At 38.4% G+C, this 23,193-nt stretch overlaps 2 protein-coding genes across 2 annotated transcripts in view; one reads left to right on the forward strand and one right to left on the reverse strand.

Annotated features, from left to right (window-relative positions):
* GLS (glutaminase) overlaps positions 1-22,855 on the forward strand; it is an 80,450-nt gene extending 57,595 nt beyond the window's left edge. Inside the window, exons 15-18 of the mRNA XM_019798318.2 lie at positions 16,037-16,098; positions 17,220-17,296; positions 17,383-17,446; positions 20,158-22,855. Of these exons, the coding sequence (XP_019653877.2) occupies positions 16,037-16,098; positions 17,220-17,296; positions 17,383-17,446; positions 20,158-20,314 (360 nt within the window). The 3' untranslated portion in view covers positions 20,315-22,855. The remainder of the gene's footprint in view (positions 1-16,036; positions 16,099-17,219; positions 17,297-17,382; positions 17,447-20,157) is intronic.
* The window catches only part of STAT1 (signal transducer and activator of transcription 1), a 47,064-nt gene continuing 42,513 nt past the window's right edge, over positions 18,643-23,193 (reverse strand). Inside the window, exon 25 of the transcript XR_004623531.1 lies at positions 18,643-20,476. The gene's annotated coding sequence lies outside the window, so the exon portion shown is untranslated. The remainder of the gene's footprint in view (positions 20,477-23,193) is intronic.

The raw sequence follows: 23,193 nt of genomic DNA on the forward strand, positions 1-23,193 counted from the left end.
AGATTATGTTGTATAAAACCACAGTATAAATTATTCGTTGGACTCCATCCACATTTTGTTGTTTTGTTCTTTCTCACAGTCACTCACAATTAAAGACCCTAATCTAAAAATTCAAAATATATGAATTTCAGGTATTCTTTCTTTTAAACTTTTTCCTATCATAACTCGTTTTTGGCTGAAAATGAGGTAACATGAAAATTACATCAAAGTTACTCATAAAATGGGTTTTCATTTTTAAGCCTTCATATTGCTGATATATTCATTTCCAAATCTTTGTTAACACTTGCCATTCTAGAGTTTTCTTTAAAAAATTAAAAAGATGAGTGTTAAAATTCATGCTTTTTTCATTATAATAAAGTTCATTGTTGATAATTTATTATTTTACCTTCAACTTTGAATACAAAATCTGTGGGTCCAGGTCCCTGCACAAGATTTACAATATAAATAAAGAAATGAACTAAATGATATTGTTTCTACTTTGAATTGAAATGAATGTTACTTTTTTTGCGCAATGAAACTTTATTAACATCTCGATGAAATTATAAAACAAGTGACTTTGTTAAAATTCTATGGTGACTAATACTATTAACCCTTTTAAATCATACCAATAAAATATTCCTGCCTTAATGTCTCTTCTTTTTACCTGAAAGAGAAGCTTTAGAGAATCGTTTTAAGGAGGTGGGGAAGTAGAGCTTAACTTTCTGCTTGTGTGTTTATGAAGTGTTTCAACTAAAACATGTTATGACAACTTAGAGTACTTACGGGTTTTTTTTCACCTGAAGGAGAAACAAAGGAAAAAGAAAACAAATTTGCTATGTTTTTAGCCAAGTAATAAAAACTTGAGAAGCTTTAATTTTTATTTTGTCTCTGTTGTGCACTTTTATTTTACACCCACCATATATGTCTGCCACAGAATCAGTACTGCTGTTTATTTGGTATCCCTTACATGTTGGGCTTTGTCATGTCATGGTCTCATGTATTAGTGCATTTACCTTATATTTGGGGACTCTGGATAGGGGGGTGTTGCTGTGTTTGCATATTGAGTTTTGTAGTTTTTGCTTTGCAAAAATCCCCATTTAGTGCTATTGTGAATTTTAGAATTTTGTTTTAGTTAAGTATTTAGGATCTTCCGCAAAAGTTCTAAGTAGACTGAAACTTGCGATTTATCTAGTGCTTTTTGGACTTAAATAGAATCAGTGAATGCTGGGAAGTTGGGCATAGGATCTGGGTAGGTAACCTAATGTAATATAAGGCATGAACTTCTGAGTCTTGTTTTCTACCTTAAACGTTCATACAAATTTTATTCTTTTTTACCTGCTTTAATATTTTTTAAAACATAGTATTTACTACAAGTTCTGTGACTAACCTTTTCTCCAGAGTTGGAGTAAAATTGGCTTCAGGAAGATGTACAATTCTCATTCATTCTGACGTAGGTAATTGTTAATCTGTAAACAGTCTTAATCACAGGTTTGAAGTTAACATTTGTACCTAAAATTGGCATTGATTTTAAAAAGAATGTCTCATTTATGCCTGCTGCCTGTACCCAAAGACCTTCAAAGTCTATAGAGTTCCTTTCCCAGTCCCTTGTAACAAGAAGCTTAGCAGTGTGCAGACTAGAACTGAATATATAGTGATCAGCCCTCAAAGGTATGGGCCAAAATTTAGGTAATCTTAGTTTGCTCAGGCAGTCCAGTTTGCTAACCTAAGGATCTTGCAGTTTTCTGTAGACTTCCTCTTTTGCTTTCAGTGTCAGTAATTTCAGTCAACTCCAGCAACAGTGCCTGCCCAATACACCAGCAGCAGAAACCTGATAACATCAAAATTTGATTAGCATGACTTTTAGCATTTACCATGACTTACTATGGGTTAACCAGTGCAGTGTTTTGAGAATTTTTTAATCCTCCTGAAGTCTATGAAGTAGGTACTATTATTACCTCTACAGATTTATATAGATCTTGTAAGTTCCCTAAAGTCACCGAACTCTTAGATCTATAGAACCAGGATTTGCATGCAGGCAGTTTTGACTCCAGAGCCCATTTTTGGGTTTTTGACCATAGACTATATTATTTCCCATTGCAAAATGTAAGTAGAGTAACTTACGTCTCCTTGTTAATAAAATTGGGATATTCCATGAAAGTTTAAGGACAGTAACGATTTCAGAGTGCCGTGACAGAACAAAAAAGGAAATTTCATATCAAACAAGGTTATCCTGTGATAATTTCAATTTTCACTATAACATAATGCAGGCAGTGTCTCCATCACATCACCAATATCCTATAATTGATTTTCAAATATGCATGTATTTATTTCACTCATAGAAAAGAAGTTCCTATCTCCAGAGATATTTTTACTAAAAGTTAAGTATGGGAAATTATTGGGGGGGCTTTCAGCAGACAGCACATTTATGTTCTAAAATGTTTATCTAGGTGGGAAAATTAACTCCAATATAACTTGACCATAGTAGATAACAAGTCAGCCCCAACCATTACAGTGAAATATTTTTTTAGCTTAGCTTTCTTACAAGTGTTTTTCATTACTTAAAAAGTTTCCTTATTGTATATTCCTACAGCATTAAATATAAATTAGTGTATTAGCACTAAAAGCTGAGGTTTATTATAACTCTTTAAGACTTAGAAGATTCATTTTTAAATCATTTTAAGTCTTTGTGTGTCTCCTCTAAATGTCTGTCAGCTAACCTCAATTTATTAAAACCTATATAAACCCTGACTCCATACAGCTTTTCATAGAGCTCAATTGTAGGGGTTTTTATTTATCTTCTGTGTAAGAGTTCTGTGATCTGGAGCCTCAGTATCCAAATATGAACTCGTCTTTGTTCACATCTGCACTTATTTTTAGAATAAAATTTTTTTTGGAAAGAAACTAGAATGATTCAGTGGTTTAAAAAAACCAAATTTTGTATTCTCATCTACAGCCATTTATAGTTCTTGTATATGTATTTTAATGATAATGTTAGATATAAAATCACAAAAACATGCCGCATGTACTGGACTATGAAGAAACACAATTGTGCTATTAAATTACATCTAAAAAATAACTTCTACCTATCCCAATACCCTTAGGGAAGCTGGTAGTATATGTACCCGTTTTCCAATTAAATTGTTCTTCCAGTTTTGCTTTTATAATAATGTAGTAGGATAGGAGTGGTCAAATAGTTCACTCTTTTTATGAAGTTGCTTTTCCACTAAAGTGTGTCTAAGAAAGTGGCCAGGACTCTTCTGATTTCTTGGTTTCTAGGTCTCCAATTCAGTATTATTAGTCCTTGTGTACTTAGTTATCAAACAACTTTTCATCTATTCTGTATACCAGGAATTTTGTTTTCCTTTTGTGTGAGTTTTTTCCTCTTCATTTCTGGCATTACATATAGATCCCCTACCAATGTCTAAGATTAGATCCAGCTATATAAATACAGATCGATAACTTTTCAAATTATTTTTTTCCTACGAAGAACCAGTTCTCTCTCAGTATTTCACTAGTTTTTGTTTAAGCAGTACACAATTAGTTTAAGATATTTAGCGAATTTAATTTGATGGAGTAGTTCAGATTTTATATAAATTAGCTTTAGCATTATCCTGTTGTTCATTCACTAATTGCTTCTTCATTCAACCAATATTTTTTTTGTCTCTTGCCTGATATATGCTAGATACTGCAGAATACTTAGGATATGTGGTAGTTAAAGACTATGATCAAACCCTTGCTTGTCTGCAATCTAGAAGGGGATGCAGGGGGCACCTGGGTGGCTCAGTCCTTAAGTGTCTGCCTTTGGCTCAGGTCATGATCCCAGGGTTCTGGGATCGAGCCCCAGGGCCTGCTTCCTCTCCCACTCCCCCTGCTTGTGTTCCCTCTCTCGCTGGCTGTCTCTCTCTCTCTGTGTCAAATAAATAAAAATAAATGAAATCTTTAAAAAAATAGAAGGGGATGCAGATATTGAATGAATAGTTAATAAAATAGTTTAAATGGTGATAAGTGATTTGTTCATATTGATACATGTAGATGTGTAATACATTTTAACTTATTAAGGAGGTGAGATAGTATATACCAAATGACACTTCTTATACACCTATACAACAGACTTAACTACAATGTAGTTATAAGTACAAGAACATGCACACCAGTCTGCACTCAGACTAACCTCTGGGAAGGAGGGGAATGAGTGCAGGGGGAATACTTAGCTGTATCTATAACATTTTATTTCTTTAAGAAATAAAATATTTTTATATATATAATAAGTGATAGAAATGTACAGAGTGCCAGCAGAGGTAATAGCAAAAAATATTTTGTGTGGATGAAATAGATATGGTTGGTTTTCCCTGAGAGGTGATAGTTAAGTTTTGAATGAGTTAGAGGAAGGGTGAGGATTAATAAGTACCCCAGGTGGTTCTGCTGCAGATAGTTCTCTGAACAGTTTGGGAAATACTTATGTAGGATCTTACACGCCACATTAAGAGTTTTGGACTATTGAAAGTGCAGTGGGAAACTTCAGGGCTTATAAGAAGGGGAATGACATGATTTGGCTTTAAAACCCTGCTTTGTAGAGAATGGATTAGAGGCAGACAAAAGTTGAAGTTCTGGGCCTGAGATGAGATGTGGTAGTGGCTAAGAATGGGGAAATAGATGTGAGAAAGGTAGACAGATATGAGATGTGTTTGAGAGATGAAGCTTGGCAGCACTTGGTGATAGTATTTGGTGGATGAAAAGAATGCAATGTCAAGTAGACAGCCAGGTTTTAGTATAAGCGATAGAGCAGAAGGTACTGTGTTTCTAAGATGGCAAACACTGGAAAAGCAAACGTTGGGAGTACAGGGAGAAATGAATTTTGGTTACTGTAACAATTAAGGGTCTGTTTGACCACATATCAAGAGTATGATTAGTAGGGGTTTAGATGAATGGGGTTATTTTTCTAATATAACAAGAAGTCTGGGGATAGAAAATCCAGAATGTGTGCCATCTGTAAGATATACTCCAACCAACGTTAGTGTGTTGGCTTAGACTTCCTGCCTGTCACCTTGTAGTTGCAAGATAGCTGTTCCACCTTTAGCCTCACTTGAATGGTCAACGTGGAAGAAGAAAAGAAAGAGGGATACCTAAATCAGATAAGTTCCCAGGAACCCATCTGACACTTACTGACCAGACTAGCTGCAAGGGAATCTAGGGAAGAATTTTTAGTTGGCACATTGCTATCCCTAACTAGTAGAGATTCTCTTAGTATGGATGGGGTAGGGAATGGATCATAGGTACGCAGTTGGTAGTGAGAAAAGTAACTTCCATTTGACATATTTATATTTGTGAGGTACCCGAGTAGTGATGTTGAGTATCAGATATAGGCCTAAAACTTAGCAGAGTGGTCTGAGTTGGAGATATAATTCAGTGAGTTGTTAGCATGGTGAGAGTAGATTTGAAACTGTCAAGCTGTGTGAGAAAGCGCAGAATGAGAAGGAACCTTAAGGAACTCCCATTTTAAAAGTAGAACAGTACACAGGTCTCCCACTAGGGAAAAATGTCCCATTAGGAGAAAATCCAGCACAGCATAGCAGAAGTCAAAGAAAGAGTATTGTGAGAAATTTAGAACAGTCAACTGTACCATAGCAGATAAGCATTAAGTAAGATGAGGGGTGTCCATTTACATCATGTCTCTCCTAATCTTCTTTCGATGTTAAAATGCCCTTTTATTTAGTAAATGATATCAGTAGATGGTTGGGTTGTTTTTATTGTATGTGCTTAGAAAATAAAAAAATCGGCAGCCCATATTGGTAACCTCCTCCCCACAGTTAAGAAGATTTTCTTGGCTTTGAGATTTAAAGGTCAAAGAACTATTGAAGCAGAGCAGGTTTGGCTGCTGATAGAAAAGACCCAGTAAAGAAGGAGGACTTGAATTAGATACAGGAGAGTGGAAATGACCAATAAAATGATGTCTCTGGAAAGAAATGGAGCTCTCAGCACAAGTGGAGGATTAGGTTTGGTGGGAGGAGAAACATCTCTTCCAATAAAATAGGACATCGAGAGGCAGGCAGGTAGGTAGGTTTGCAGGCATGGTAGGAGAAGTTGAACTTTCTGCCCATTGGTTTCCATTTTCCTGAAGAGTATGAAAGGAGGCTTTGTGCTGAGAATGAGTTGTGGAGTTGGAGGGAGGCTATGCGGTTTCAGGGCATATAGAAGATAGGAAATGTTTGTTCTTGGAGAGTGGGGCAGAGCTGAAGAAAATACAGCAACATTGTCAGACTACAACTGAGGTTGGTAACCGCGGATTTGCAGGGATGCTAATCTGTTGCCTCCCACCCCCCTCCCCCATTATCCTATAGCCGCATTCCAAATTTAGGTTCAGGAGCTGCAGAAGATCAGGCAAGGGATTTTAGAGCATTTGGCAGATAGTGATTTTAACAGTAGGCTCGAGAATCTACTTTAGACCCTCCCTACATAGAAGACGTACATTTAGGCTTTTTTCTTTTAGAATTTGATCCTACTTAAAGAATTTTCAACTAATATAGATTACACTAACAGATGAGTTCTGTGTATAATGTTGCCATGTCCATCCTCCTTGCTTCACATAAAATATTACTGGTAAGAATTATAAATGTTAAAATACAGATACATGCTAAACAGTCTCATGATAAGGCCCTGAGAATGGTGCTGGAGTGATTTTTTTTTGGCCTATTTATATATATATTTTTTTCATACGGTGTTATATTGCATTATTTTTAAGGGTCTTAAAAATATCCTATTCTCCAGCAGTTTCTTGTATGATGTCCTGGAGGAAACTGTTAGCACAATTTGATGATATTACAATGCCTGTGAAAGTGCTTTGAAAAGTGCACAGCACTAGAGAAACAGATGTTACTGTGCCTGTTCTGTGTGTTGTTCATAAAGGCGGCATTTCAGACTTTGCACAGAAGAACTGTAAAATAAACATTAAAGAATGTAGAGAATTAAGTATGGCTCTCTGGAGATGAGAAATTTCTTTCTAAAATCAAAGCAGTCAGTAAGAATGTATCATGGTTGGAATAACTATAGAATATTCGTGTCCCTGTGCCTTGCTTTGTTGTAGCAACATTTAGGGCTTGCGAAGGAGAGATCGGTCCTTTAAATTGAAGACGTGATTCTGTCTCTGTAGCTGCCAAATCTTTGTTTTGTTTCTTGGCAGAAAGAGAGCCCCGTCTCTTTTCGGGGAACTTGTGTATATTTATTTTTAATTTCTACCAGAAAGTGTGAGAATCTTTTGATTCTATTTGCCCTGACCCTGTTTTGTTTGTTCGTTTTAAAGTATTACATACAAGCATTTGGTGACCATTTTCTTCTCTGTCTTATTCTTTGCTTTTAGTTTCTTTGAACCTTTGGGGTTTTACCTGCTTGTTTTTTTTTAGTTAATAGGAATTGTAAATGAAAATGACACTTTATCATGCCAGGGGTGTGGCACCTTGTCATCCCTCTGAACATGCTAATGTTAACAAGTCTTCATGGAACACTACATCAAAAACTAGGGATGTACTGTATGGTGACTAACATAATATAATAAAAAATATTATTAAATAAGAAAATAAAATAGCGGACTAAACCAATTAGTGATTTAAAAACAAACAAACAAATCTTCATGGAGTTTTACAAATATTTGGATAAGAGAGAAAGAGCCGGGAAGATAGTGAATATGAAACTTTGATAGTTGTGTCTGTGCCATATAAATACTCTTCGATTTGCCACATGGAAAACGCACTTCTGTTCTTCAGGGAAATAGCTGCCTTTGCCCTTGCTTATTTCAATTTTCCTCCTCTTTGTTGCTGACTTCTTAATTAGGAATGCCGTTTGTCATGCCACACAAAGACACGTTGTTAGCTACTTTTATGCCTGGATATAAAAGGAGGGTTGCTAATGGGCCCATTGGTATTTTTTTAGGCCATTCATTGGCATTTACCAGAATAACATGAGCCACTGAGATAAGAAGTTGTTTATTTGCTGCTAATGCTGTAGCAATCATATTTGCTCTATTCACATTGACCCAAAACTCATATTTCACTTTTAAAGACTTAAGTGCAGTGACTGAAGATATCTTTAACCTTTTTCCTTTTGTGACATTGATATGCCAAGTTGAATGATTTGTTTTGTTCGTCTATTTTCTTTTCAATTAAGAACAAAATACCTTTGGTTAGCACCTCAATAGAAAATTAGTATCTCTGATTTCCCTGTGAAGTGTTTCTTAGTTACTATTTTCTGAATTCAGTCTTGGTGTTGTATTGGTGAGGAAATCTCACGTTAGGTTTTGTTAGGAAATCTCTTGGCCCAGTAGATACTGCACAGTGGTCGAGAGCACTGACCCCAGCGAGCCTCAGTCAGACTGGGCATGAGCTCTCACTCTGCCACTTACCAGCGTTATTACTTTACTCAAGTTAATTTCAATGCATTAGCCTTCAGTTTCCTGTCCTTTGAATAATAACAGATAGTAATACTTGAAGCACTTAGCTCAGTCCAGAGAGAGTAGGTGGTTCGTATTGGCTGTTTTTTTTTCTAAATAATGTATATTCTGAATTTTTGTCTTCATGGGTTGTCAGATTTCTTTGATATACTCGTGACTTCTTAAGAATAAAAATTATTTCAAGTTAATATATTCACTGAGAAATTTTGAAAATGGTATGCTTAGAAGAGTTTATTCTTTAATCAAGCAGAATGCAGTATTTGGAGCTGCCATTTTGAGGTTGTATTTTGTAAGTGAAATTTCTATGCTCCTCTTTAGAGTAAAATTTTCTGTTCAATTTATTCTTCTCTATTAAAATTATTGTATGAGCACCTCCTGCATTTGTGTAAAAATGTGGAAATGTCATGAAGTTGCTGGACTGTTTATTCCCTTGAAGGATTTTCTCTAGTCCTCTGATCATGTCAGTTTGGATTAATTTTGTCTGTATATAGCAGATTAATAGTTGTGTCTGAGTAAGTCAGTGGAAAAGCTTAGGAGCATGTAGGCTCATACTCATCTTCCACTTTCTAATCACAAAAGTACTATAATTTTTTTTCATGTCCATATAATATTTATATGAATATTAAATAAGGGAAAGAGGAAATATCTTTGCTCACATACACATTCTGCAGGTTTATATTTCTACCCTTGTTGGTAAGAGATTAATTTACATTTGCTGACAACTTAATATTTTTCTTCAGCTATACTATAATAGGTTCGCATTTCTTAATCTGACCTTAAGAAAAATATTTATGAAAGAAGGCTGAAAACTTATTTTCATTTAAAGGCTCTAAAAGGCCAAGTTGGTGTGAAGCTTTTAAAACAAAATTGGATCTGGAGTGATGATGGTTTATTTAACAGATGACGGAGAGTATCCGTTCCATGGCAACAGATACTGTAGTGAGCTGGAAATGAGAGAGCTGCTTACACCAAACTAGAAGTGGTAGGAACGGCAGGGTGGTTTTTCAGTCACCTGCTTTTTTTTTCATTAAAGCCTTTCCAAAAGGGCTGCATTAGTTTTTGTATGAAGACAGAAGTTAACGAGGGAAAACCCGGGTAGCCACAGTGTCGCAGTTGGTAACAGAGCTGGAAATAACATACTTGGAATAAAGCTAATGAATCAATCCTGCCTCCCTTCTTCCCTCTTTGTCTCTCCTCTCCAACCTTTCCCTCCCAGCCTCCCCTCCTTTCTTTTGATATTTAGCAAAGGACCTTTACGGATTAGAGCTAAATTGCCATTTAATCCTTTGGTTTTCTTCTGTCTTTTGGATAATAGTCTGTGGTCTATTAAGGACTCATGTCACCATGGTCTAGTTGTACAGAATTGAGAAGGTAGCCCAGCGACATTACTAATTCATATGCTATATGACCTTGAGCCAAGGCCCTTAACCTCAGTGGTAGTAATAAATAAAATATGCCTATAATTTTCTTTTACAACCGGCCTATCAGAAATGTTTAAAAACAGTTACAACTTTTTTAAATGTTGTATTTTTCAAGGCGGTTCACTACATAAATGTAAAGTGATATTACGTAATTCTAATTGCTGCTTGTACAGAATTGAGGCATTTGGGAAAAGGAGACAAAAGGTCACACAATTCAACTTTTAAACGGCTTAAAATGAATAGAATGATAGGTTTGGAGAATTAGGGATGTCTTGTTTCAGGATTGTAAAATTGACAATCTCCAACTGCTTCTAGCTGTTTTGGGGGGAAAAGTATGATTTTGATATGCCAAGTATGCTAGTGTTAAATGAATTCATGTGAACTGTAACATTTTTGTCCTGTTGTCATGACTTTGTATAAATAAACTAGGATAAGGTTGACTGGTTCTGGCAGGTTCTGACACAGAGATTTGATAAGGAAAATGTAGTAGTACTGGAAAATGTGCAGCATGAAGGGAAAGCTGGTTAACATTTAATTTATGAATTTTTAGTGGCTACATGCCCAAGTGAAGTTTGTCTTTACTACGGGGAAGCATACATTAAACATCAGAGCCCTTCATTTATATAGGCTACTGTTGAACTGTGTATGTTCCACTCCTTTGTACTGAGGAGTGATTGATTCATCACAGCAGATGACTCTGTCTCAACAGTTACTGTGAACTCACTGTTTTCTGCACTGGCCTTCTTGACAGGTATTTTAAAAGTAACATAACCCAAGTATCCATTGGGGAGTTACGGGATTGAGCCTTAATCAAGGGCTAGCACACCCACATCCTTTGCAAGAGTTGGCTTGGAGTTGCACGAGTCATCTTGTAGGGTGTCCTGGTTCTTCAGTTTGGTTTATGATGCTCGTCATTCCAGAGGGTGTGCCAGTTTAGCTGGGAATACTTGCGGAACTCTTTTAACAAGACCAGGAAGTGGATCGTCCCTAAATGAAATAACATTCCATCTGCTATCTCAAAACTGTTTGACTGTTCCATTTTCTTTCTTGGCATTCTATCCATAGCTCGTTTCATGATTTATGCAAATCTTAAAAATATAGGTGGCTATTTGCTGGCTTAAACATGGTTTTAATTTTGAATGGTGCCAGTGCCTGTGTTCCCCATAGTGTTTTTCTGTCTAGGAGTGAATGGCACTCATTTTGTGATCAGGCTCCTTCTTGCCTTGATCTATGACTTGGACTAGATTCAGCCCTGCAGCTAGCTTTTTGTTTTCATGGGAAGACTAATAAGCTTCCATGTTACCCTTTAATAACTTTTTCAAAGGCAAGCTAGTATTTTTTTCCCCTGATAAATCACAGAGCCTTTGTACATTACAGTTTTCTGATTTTTTTCTCATTTTGTATTTCTCTGTCTGAGCTGAAACATGCTTGTGAATAAAGTATTATTATACTCTCAATGAACTGATTATATTCTAAAACCAGCCACTCTTTGGCCTTATTTAATAAGGAGTTTTAGACCTTTGGAAATATTGAATAATTAAGTGACACATAAAATATATAAAAAATATCTTCAAACTAGCTTGGTCTAAATTCAGAATTTTGAAAAGGGGATATAGTTCATACATGCAGTCATTGAAAATCATCAAGGATTTATTGCTCAGAAGGACTAATATACCTTAAAGAATAAAAACTATGGGTAGTTAATATATGAGTGGTATCCATGTCAGAACTCTGGATTTCTCGAGTGATAGAGGAGATAAAGTGCATAAGTAAATCTACCATATGTGGTAGTGCCATGGTGAGGGAAATGTCAGAGAAAGAGATGACTTCTGATTGAAGAGATTGGAGTAGAGCTCCTAGAGAGGGGCTATGAAAAGGGGGGGGGGAGAAAAGATGCTTTCAGGCAATAAAAAGTATGTACTATAGCTTGGAGCAAAAGGTACATTCAGGGTTGTAGTGGGAGATGGGGGTCTGATTGATGACTCCTTGGTTGGTACATGCTGTCACAAAACACCATGCAGGCGACTGGCAGCAAGTGACATGGAGAGTAGCTGCTGGATGAGAAGGAGCTTTCAAAGGCTTTCCGGCCAGCCCTCAAAGGAATGGAAGGGCTTGATTAATCAAAACCCAAAAGGAGAAAAAGGAGCATAGACAACAAAGATAAAAACAAGAGCAATAAGTAAGACCAGTTTTGTTCTGTTAAGGTTGAGAGAGAAAAGTGAGCTAGCCGGAGTGAGGAATCTTGAATGCAAGGCTAAAGAATTTAAGTTTTATCAAGAATAATTTGGGGATTTTTTTGATACTCCCATGCTGAGAAACCTTTAATGATCAAAGCAATATTTTGAGAAGATGAGTGGAAATATGTGGGGAAGTTTTGGTGGGTGGCAGGGCCAGAAGCAGAGGGACCAGTGAGGAGGATTGAACAAATCTGGTGATGATAACTGAAGTAAAAGAGGGGGTAGAAGAATCGATATTGATCACAATTGAATTCCCCAAGCGGTGGTAACAGTTCGAATATTTGATGCTCTGGGAGAGTGTGTGTGTATGTAAAATCAGCTATATAATGTGAAATATATATGGTGTCAGGTAATGATAAGTACTCTGAAGAGATAAAGCAAGGTAAGGGATAAGGAATGATGAAAAAGAGGTCAGTATTTTAGAATCTGTGAGATAACTTTTAAGTAGAGACCTGAATGTCATGAGGGCAGGAGCCTCACTATCTGGGGAAAGTACGTCTCGGGCAGCACAGCAAGCATAGGCCCAAAGACGGCAAGGAGCCCACTGGCTGGTGGAGAGCTGCAAGGGGCAGAGTGATAGGGAATGACATACACAAGGCAAGTGGGGAGTAAGGCGTTTAGTGTTCTGAAAGCCATGGTAAAGAGTTTGACTTTTATTCTGGTATGATGGGAGGTCACTGGGAGTGCTATGACCTATGTTTTCAAAAGATCCCCGTGGCGACAGAGTTGGTGGAAAGGAATGAACAGTTAGGAAGTGATGGCAGTCCTCCAGGGGAGATAAGGTGAGCCTAGGATGATATTACTGGAGGTGGTGGGAATCCAAATATGTTTTGGAGGTAGAGCAAATGTGTTGATGAGCTAGACATGGGTTGTGAGAAACAGAATCAAGGAATATCACCAGGGTCTATATGGTAGGTTTGTGCGAATTAGAGAAAAGCTAGTTCTGCCTTTACATAAGCAAAGCCTCTCAGCATGTTTGTCTGAAGAAGGCTCCCTTCCTCCCATAGGATGTACTTGGGTGCTGGACACCACAGCGGGGTGAGAGGAGCATAGGCTGGGTACCCCTACTTGGCCAGGCATCCTTGAGGGGGGCTCAACCGGTGCAATCAAAGGCAGCAGCCCTGGATGATAGCTTGGCTTTTGGCCTGAGCAACTGGGTGAATTGTAGTGTCATCCCCAATTGAGGGAGACCATAAGAGGAACTAACTGAGGTTGGGAGGTAGAAATCCAGTTCTGTTGTGCGTAAGTCTGAGAGCCTGTTGAGCATTCTAGAGGCAATGTCAAGTAGGCAGATGGATATGGACTTTTGGTGGGGAGCCATCAGAGCTGCAGAGACGCTTGCTATTTTTGAGTTTGAAATGGCAGCATGACAAGCAAGTGGAGCTGTTGAGTTAAGGCTTAGGAACAAAGATTTAGATTAAAGATGTAGATTGGGAAATCATTCTGGTGAAAAATGTATGAGACCTTTGAGGAAAATTATACTGCAAAAGGATGGAGACTGCCTTTGGTGTATTCTCCGTCAGTGGGAAGTGGGAGATGATTCTGCAAACAACCTGGAGGAAGATCTGGGTAATCAGCACATCAGCACCATGGAAGACGAGGAGCAAGAGGGCAGGCCTTGGTGGGGAGGTCCTCAAGAAGCAGGGCTTGGGAAGGCTGCTGGAGCTTTTGAGAGTAGAGGTAATAGTGGGTGAGGAGGCAATATGCAGGGAATTAAAAATACAAGCTACTTTCAGAAAATATGCACCAAGAGGGGGTAGCGGTAGGGTTTTATATGCAGGTTTTTCAAAACAGGTTGAAGTTATGTCCACATTAAGGCAGAAATAAGGGTGCAGTGAAGGAGAGAAAGGTTGAAGTTTCTGGAAATAAAAAGGATAAATGAAGGAGCAAGTTTAGGTGTTTGGGAGGATAAATGTTTAAAAGAATAGATAAAGAAGTTAGTCTCAGAAGTGAAAAAGGATGGATGTGTTTTGCTTTGAGGTTTGGAGAGAAGGAAGGGAGAACAGGTATTAGAAGCAGATGTTTTGCATAAGAGAGGAAGGAGAAGTGAGAACAGTTATCTAAGTACAGCTGTGGTCAGGGTCGTCTGCTGTAGGGGGCACCACTGGTATTAAAGGCCTGAAGACAGAACGAAAGGGAATCAAGAAAAATTGTCAAGCAATGATGAGAGACCAACTGGAAATATGAAGAATAATTTGTAATCGCCCATCAGTATTTTTTCTGTAGTCCCAAGAGCACAAGAGGAATTGGGGATTCCAATGTAAGCCAATTAAAAGAAAAAAAAGAAAGAAGTTAAGGACAATTGGAACAGTAGTGGTTTATAACCCAGAAGAATGCCTATCAAAATCACCTGGAGACATTTTTCAAAAGGCTGTTTTTCCTAAAATGTATCATATTGAGGTATGGGAATAGGACAGTTAGAAATGGGAGGGGAGATGTTTCTATATACTTTTAGAACATTCTCTGTGATTCCATGAAGCTTTTCTCACCTCCAGTGAGAAAACTATTCTGGACTTAGGATTAGTAAGAGATTGACTACAGAGCACAGGCTGGGCTGGAGCAGTAAAGGGTGGCTTGGAAGGGGAGCTAATGCACTGAAGGAATAAGAGTAAGGTTTTCTGGAGCAATGTCAACAATGCTGGTAAAATTTGGGGGGTGTGTTCAGCTAGTTAGACAGGTTCCTGTACTGCAGAACTTTACAGAGCCTTTCATATGCCCATGAATCTCCCAGAAGGGGATTTAATATATTAAGAAAATAACCTGACTGTAGGACCCTTTTTTCCCCACAGAGTGTCTGTGCACAGTCTCTACAGAACACGTTATGAAAATGCCAACCTAGAGAAGTCCAGTGATGGCTAGTTCCATTTGATTTAAAGGGAAGCCCTAGGGAAAAGGAAGCCCTAGGGAAAGGGGAAAGGTCCAGGTTAAGCCCTTGAAAGCACAGCTCCCAGGTTCGTGGCTTTGTTGGTGGATAGCTGCGCTACTTTCCATCCCTCCAATCCAACTCCTGTTTTCTACCATTGAGTCCAGTGTTGGTTGGATCATCAATATGAATATTGAAGTTGCAAAAGATGAAAGTGGGAATTTAAAGTATTTACATTGTATGTTCAACAGTTTCTCAAAAGCAGGGTTGGATAAAGTCTCTATGAAAGCAAGCCAAAATCTCATGACATTTTAGAATAACTAGCCTTTTCCTTAATTTTAAGGACAAGCAAGTGGGTAATTGTCAAAAGAAGATACACTTTGAAGTCTCGAAGCACTCATTAGCAGTGACTTAAAATCTGGGGAGTTTACCCCCCTTTTGAGAAGAGGCAGTGTCTTAGGCTCTGAGAATGTGCCAATTTATACTACCTGGGCATTGACTCAAAGACGGTCTTTCCAGGGGAGTATAGTCCTTAAGTTTAAGGTGATAAATACTGAATGTTGTCTCCTGGGATTTCCAGAGAAGCCAGTGATTGGCGAGGACAGTGATTGCTGGCAGGGATTAGACATTTATATAGCACGATTTAGTTTTTAACAAAGATGTGATGTGAATTTTATGAGTATAAAAGTCCACTCACGGTACTGAGACAAACTAAATTAGAAAGGTTCTANGAAAAAAATAAATAAAATCTTTAAAAAAAAAAAAAAAAAAAAAAGAAAGGTTCTAAACAATTTTCATTTTCCCCAACTATGTGTTTCCCAGGTCCCAAATTTCCAATGGGGAAATTCTGCACCAATGTCATTCCATTCCCTCCTTCATGTGGCTTATCTTTATTGGTGAATTTTCTCTCCTAACCCTCTATTTCAAGAAACATCACACGTGTGTGCTTGTTGGTGATACAAGTGTACTTGTGTAACTTTCTGTGTGTGAACCAGCTGAAGAGGTCAGAGCACATGGAAATCACTTACCGGTGACAGCAGTACCTTCTCTCTATTTATTTCCCCTCATGGATGCCTGAACTCTCTTTTCTCCACAGGTGAAGTCAGTGATAAACCTGTTGTTTGCTGCGTACACTGGAGACGTGTCTGCACTTCGAAGGTGTGTTAACACGGTGGTGTATGAACTCGGCATATGGCTTACAGAAATTCAAGAGGTTGCTGTTGGGCAGATGGCCATTTTTTTAAGGCTAAAGTCTCACTTCCATTTCTAATAAAAATGACCCAAACAAATTTATATTAAATCCCCACTCTTAGTCTTTCTATGCAGTCTTGTCCTTTTCTACCTCCTAAAAAGCCCAGACCTCTGTACTCCCCAGTGTAACCGGTCGATGAATCTGGCTAATTAGTGTTTTGTTGGAGTTGAACAAACGCTTGCTCAGTCCCTGTATCCCTTCCCCTTCCCACATTTGGAGGTGAAGGGGGAGTGAATGTAGGGGCATCTAGTGTTCCGTAGATCACCAGGGTTAGAAAGGTTGTACAGTACTGCACACTTAAGATCTCTTGTACAGAGTAGCAACTGAATTTTAACATGGAAAAATATCTATGCTTAATTTCTACCTTTGTCTTCAAGTCTGATTAGTATTTATATCAATGGTATTGTATTATAAACTTCAAAGCAGCTAGGAGACTAGATCTTAATTGTTCTCACCACAAAAAAGAAATAATTACATGATGTGATGGAAGTGGTAGCTAACACTACTGTGGCATCATAAATGTATCAAATCCAGCACGTTGTACACCTCAAACTTCCAGAATGGTCTATGTCCATTTTATCTCATTAAAACAATGTGCACTTTAACAATTTTTTTAAGTTTCCTGATTAGTACTCCGTAAACTGTACACTATAAAATGTTAGTTTACAGAATGAGCACCTTAGTAAAAACATCGAACTTTAGTAATAGGTTTTAGTTTCTTGCCCTTCGGAGACATGAACCTTGGTATGCCACTGTTCTTGAGTTTTGAACAATAACGTAATGAAGCTGAATCCTGTGAGAGTTGCGAACATTTCCTTTTACCCAAAAAGAACAAAACTGAGGAAAAGAGGGGCGGTGGCATTTACTCAAGAGGCCTGTATACTGGTTGAACAGGCTCTCAAGTTCCCATTAGTGAACTCGATAACGGTTGTCACTTGTCTCACAAGACCTTAGATTGATGGGGTGAATGTTGTAAGTGTGTATTACATTTTCTAGATCCTGAATGGCTTTTCTTACATGTTTTCAGATTTGCTCTGTCAGCCATGGACATGGAACAGCGAGACTATGACTCTAGGACAGCCCTCCATGTAGCTGCTGCGGAGGGTAATACATGAACCATCCATCTTTTGTTTTCCCCCAGATGTAACTTCTACTTAATACTAAAATCTGCCTGTTGTGTTTTGATACAGGTCATGTTGAAGTTGTCAAATTTTTGCTGGAAGCGTGCAAAGTAAACCCTTTCCCCAAGGACAGGTGAGCACTTATATTACCTTCTACCATGTAATTGGTGAGTCAGGGCTATAATATTTAAGTTGATGGCATATTTAAATCCACAATGAATATATTGGAGACATTCTTGAACTTGCTATGGTGCCTTACAAAGGCAACAGACAAAACCTTGTTTCTGCTAGCTTGATCATTCTTTCTCGCATATCCTGTCTTTCATCTAAGGATGGTCTCTTATTCAGAATTTTTTGGGTTAGTCTGTCAGTGCACTGCATGAAGAAAACAATGCTTTGTGTTGAAAAAGAAAAAAATAGGAATTTTGTCCTTATGGGGCTTTTAACTTCATAGGGTAAAGATAAACATTTATAGGAGCATATTAAAAATGTGTAAGAAAATTACTGTCATAGAATGCTAAAGCGAATATATTAGACTTTCTTGAAATTCCTAGTTTTGGCTGGTATCCATTTTAGAAGCTCTGTGGAGTTGAATTTTAATCAGTGCTTTGGGGGAAATGAGATTTGAAGGCACAGAAAGGAGAGATGGGCACTCTGTGTGCAGTGGGAGAAATCTGCCTGGAATACATTTTGCTCCTCTCCTCTCTCTCTCCTGGTCCACATGGCAAACTGCATTTCATCTTGAAGTAAATGCTGTCCACAAAATGGCCAGTCACGGGAGGCTTGAGAGTACAGCTATATTACGTATATAAATATATAAAGTCAATTCTGTGCTCATAGACTTGAATATCATGTAACTGGAGTTATGTAACTGGATGAATCAGTAATGAGAATAAAGGTTAAGAATTGAAGGAAAAAATACTTGAGAGATTTGATAAATTTCATTAGGAGTTTTGGATTGGATATTTGAGGACTGTATCAGTAAGTTCGGGGCAAGTTGATTATTCTCTAGCTACGAGATCTTTGTTTCACCGTTTTTTAAATTAGAAGTTTGGGTTTTATTAGATCAAGCTGCTTGCAAGAAATGCAGAAAAGTTATGTCACTGTCTGAAAATTGTTAGTGTTTTAAGTATGGTAACACTTCGGTTATCTCATCAGGACCTTTACTGGCACTATCCTAAAACCTCATGTTAGGGGGACAGTCCTCCCTTTTATCCCCAAATGTAATGGTCATACCAGCTCTTTCTTGAGCCAGAAACTGACGAGAGTGTTTCCCCCACCCAACCTTGTGCCGTGTTTATAATGCCAACTAAAACACTATTTAACACATGCCAGGAAGTTTGTGCTTTCTATTTTATCCTTTATATCTAAAGATTGAAATGTTTTGTTCTGTTTTTTGCCCTACACTGGCCTCTAGGAACGTGGAAGTAGATGTATCCATCTGAGAGGCAGGAGTTAGCTAAATAACTCACTTGGTAACTGAGTATTCAACTACTCTAGAATATAAGCTAAACTCAGACAACTCTTTTCTCCATTTCATAGAATCGGTGTCCCCTCAAATTGTAAAATAGGCTTGAGTGAATGTAGTGTATTCTTTAAAGTTGACAGTTTGTATTATTTCATGTAAGAAGAGTTGTCAGAAACATAACTTGCAGTTAACATTCAATTGTTCCAGAAAGACAGAAAATGATATGCTGTAGATGACTGAACAGTCCCCCCACCTCCCAGTTCAAGGCCACAGACTCCCTAAATTAATGAAGGCCAGTGTGGAAAAGGAGCTGTTTTTGGAGAAACACGAAGATACATGTAAAATGTTACTTACCTGATTTTAAAAATGAAGATTACCAAATTTTATCCAAAAATATTTTTTGAGACTATTCAAAAAAACCTTTCCATTCCATGCTGAGACCCCATTAAGGAGGTAAAAGGTTGAAGACAGAGCTGGAAAGGAAAGAAGAAATGACAAGGAGGAAAACCAGAAGGTTGGGGGAGTAGTGGGAGTCTGGGCGCCTGGCAGCCGTGGAGAAGTTCAGTGGAGAGAGACGCAGGGAGGCTCATTCGTTTGTCAAATATCAGGGAACTGATTCTCACACTCTCATTTCCTAGCGTTGTGAGTTTCACAGTATTCTCTTCTTTCCAAAGGCTGTTTAGCTGGTTAATCGCTGCTGGCAACTCTTTCTCTTATCTTCATCTTCACCTCTGTCACTGAGGAGCACACCCCAGAAACACACTTAGAGTGAAAGCGCCGTTATTGTTCGCGTGGTGCAGTGGTCCACTGGCGCCCCGGGCTCCCATCCTTACCAGAGATGAGGACAGTGCCAATCCCTCTGGGGCTGATGCCGCTCCTCCAGTGTGTGTCTGGGCCCTAATGAGGTCACAGTTATTTCCAGACTTCTGAGATTTGTTGTGATTTTGAATTGACAGAAACACAAATTTTCAATCAAAAGATAGGGTGACGGGTATTATATACCTGACTTTTCCTTGGACATTTTATTTAGGGAGCGATCCTATGGGCTTTTCATGAAATTAAAATCCAGGCATCCCAGAGGATTCCACTGTGTCTGTCCACACTAGAGATTCCCCTCCATAAGCACTGAGATATGTGAACAAGATCCATTTCTAGAAGATCGTTTTCTCTTCCCCCCCCATCTCAAGTGGCCTGTAAGACCACTTTTTGAATTATGAGTCCCTTTCTGCATCTCAGTTAATTTTTACTTGGAACACGGCTAAAATGGCTAAATTTGAATGGCCCTTAAACCTGCAGGTAGCACCTGAGAACGCTGGAGTATCATTTCTGTACGGAGATTATCTAACGACCCGGTCCCTGTTGTGCTACTCCTTTAGGTGGAATAACACGCCCATGGACGAAGCGCTGCACTTCGGACACCACGATGTGTTTAAAATCCTCCAGGAGTACCAAGGCCAGTACACGCCCCAGGGAGATTCCGGCAACGGAAAAGAAAATCAAACGGTCCATAAGAATCTTGACGGATTGTTATAACGGTCTTAAGCCCAAAATAGAAATCACTTACCTATTTAATTGTGGAAAATGATTATGAAGAACATGTGTATTTCTATCTGGTAGTGATGTATATTTTACAACATTTGTCATTTCAGTGTTACTGGAGTTTTCTTCATTGTACACACAGGACAAATCTGATCTCTTTGGGAAAAAATAGAAATAAAACAATCTCCCTCCATAATGTGAGCAATATTTACCTCGTGCATTGTATAATTTGATGTAAAAGAAATAGTTACCAATGCTAGCTTAACTGTGTGGTCTTCAGACTTATTTTTGTGTGTTCTGTGAATTTTCAATTTGTATGATGAACTTAGGCATTTATAAATTAAGTTCTGTTGTACAGTCTGTCCACATGGGTCAGGGCTGCCTTTAGAAACAAAAGAGTGTGATTTTCAGGACTTCACATGTAGATTTAGTTTGAGTGTCTGAACAACTATATGCACTTAGGGTTATTATATGTTTTAAATGTCTCCCATCACCCTAGCTACATGGCGTGACTCTTTAAAAAATTAAAATAGTTAACAACTGTTAGTAGCATAGACCAATTCTGATTAGACTTTATCAGGGAATCTGTTTAAGATATGTTTGGTGACCAAAATATATATGTGAATGTAGCTATATAATACTTTTGAAAAAATTTCCTTTTTCTATATCCCCCTTAGTCCAGCCTCTCTTCCCAGACATTTAGCTATTTGCCTCTTCGCTTTAGCTGGGAATGCGGGTGCTGGCACACTATGCAGTTTTCATGTTTTCCACCATAAGTCAGAAAATGCCTCACATATCTGGCATCCAAGCTACAACTATGCCATTTGTCTACAGGCGATGAACCAGAGACAAATTACTAAGCTAAGTACAAATTAGTCAAATTCTTCAAGCTAAAAAAGGAAGGGATGAGCTACTGCAGCTCTTCCAGATATGTTTCAGTTTCCAGGATAAAGATGAGGGTAAATTCAGATCAATGCTCTAAGCTACCAGTTATTATGTTGGTAGGAAACTGTTACAGTTAACATTTATTTTTAAACCCATAATTAAAGGCATCAAGATATTTGTTCTATTTGGGGGACCACTAGATCATTCCAGTTTTCTCCTGATTCTCTACTGTGTAATTGTTGGCGGACTCTACAGTTTAATAATAAGAAAAGGTCATCTCATTTTAAATTGAGACCCACTGTGTGTCTTGGGGAGGAACTGCACCTATGCTTTATCTTGTCATACCTCAGAGGGAAAGGGGTTTGCTAATGAGGATTTCTGATACTAAGCACACACACAGGCACATACATATACAAGTGGACTTTTTCAAAGCCGTGTTAAGTGAAACGAGAAAATCCTCAGATACAGGAATGCTGTTATGATGTAGCAAATTCAGCAAGTTCCCTTTTTTTCCCCCTTTTCTATCAGCACACTGCTGCTTCCAACCTTTATCATGCCTAAGGGCCCCTTTCCCCCTCTAGCAGCCTCCAGGTGTTTCCATTTTGGTTCCAAAGTCAGTGGCTTCAGCCATTGCCCTCTTATGACCTAGACAGCAGCCCCTTTGGAGGCACCGTGGCCAGCGTTCCTTAACTGGGCTGCATCCAGCACGCAGCCATGCCCACGTGTGTGCCTCTGCGGGGGTGGGCGTCCAGCCCTGCTGCTGTGTTCCTGCCCTACGGATCTATCAGGCCATGCAGACAGGTAGTATCTGCAAAATGCTGCAGAGAACAGCATTAGCCCCACAGATATTATGGGGTAGATATTCTTTAACTGAAATCAACAGAAAAAACTTGGCTCAAACAGCAGCTTGCTCCGTGTGATGAAAATGAAACATTAAGATGATGTCATTTGTTGGCTTAAAGGTTACCAACACTTTTGAGGCTTTAAGGAAAAGAGGTTCTAACTGTTGTTTGGAAACAAAGAGAGTTTTCATCTTTTTTCAGATCAAAACTATTTTGTAACATCTTTGTGGTTCAGTCAAATGTGCCCTTATTTCCCATGAGGTAATTTATGACGACGCTGGTTCCCGCTCTGGCTGTCTGCTGTTGGCTGTAATAACAAGTACACTTGGTTTCAATGCTTTTGCCTGTGCTCTTAACTGCTGCCATCAGTATACTCCAAAGATCTTTTTGTTTTGGCTTTCGGATCGTAAGTGCTTTTTCTGTACCATGAGAGCTCTATATGGTCATGTTCATTTAAAGCTTCGTATACATTGTTGTTTTCGGTGGTCTCCATTCTCATGATCTCATTTTGGGGTGCAATGTGCTGTATCCCACTCTGCCCCACACTGCCCTTTAGCCGCAGAGCTGGGTTAGCCATCCACCATTTGATGCTGTTGTCTGTCTGGAGGGGATGGAATGACCTGATGTGGGATTTAGATTCTTCCTGGGGATTGTACAGCTATGAATGTATTTGCTTCCAGAACCTCCCAAAGTGAATCTAATCTTAAAACTCTAAGTTGTAAGTATTCTGAAATTGGGAAATATTTATTTTAAATGAAATCAGGTAGTGTTGCTTTTTACAGCATAATAAATACATGTATCAAAAAAATACCTGTAAAAAATGAATTTTTTAAAACCACTACGGTTCTTTTCCGTCACTGGGTTAGGAACTCTGCTGAGCATACAGACTGTATCTAGTTGGTTCAAATCAATTTCTAATGCCTACTGTGAGCCAGGTGCTATGCAAGGTGTCAGCTGGGGTTATCACAATGATTAAGATGACGATCCTGTAAGGAGTTCACCCTTGAAGGTGGGAGGATGGACAGGCATGTTTCCAGTGCTCTAGAAGCTGACACTATCATCTTGCAGTTAGGACACTCAGTGAGTATCCATAGAATTCAATCACTAAACATGTCCTTTACTAGGAGGGGTTCTAACCTCCTTTAA

The sequence above is a fragment of the Ailuropoda melanoleuca genome, chromosome 2 (assembly GCF_002007445.2).
Source record: "Ailuropoda melanoleuca isolate Jingjing chromosome 2, ASM200744v2, whole genome shotgun sequence".
Taxonomy (NCBI): Eukaryota; Metazoa; Chordata; class Mammalia; order Carnivora; family Ursidae; genus Ailuropoda; species Ailuropoda melanoleuca.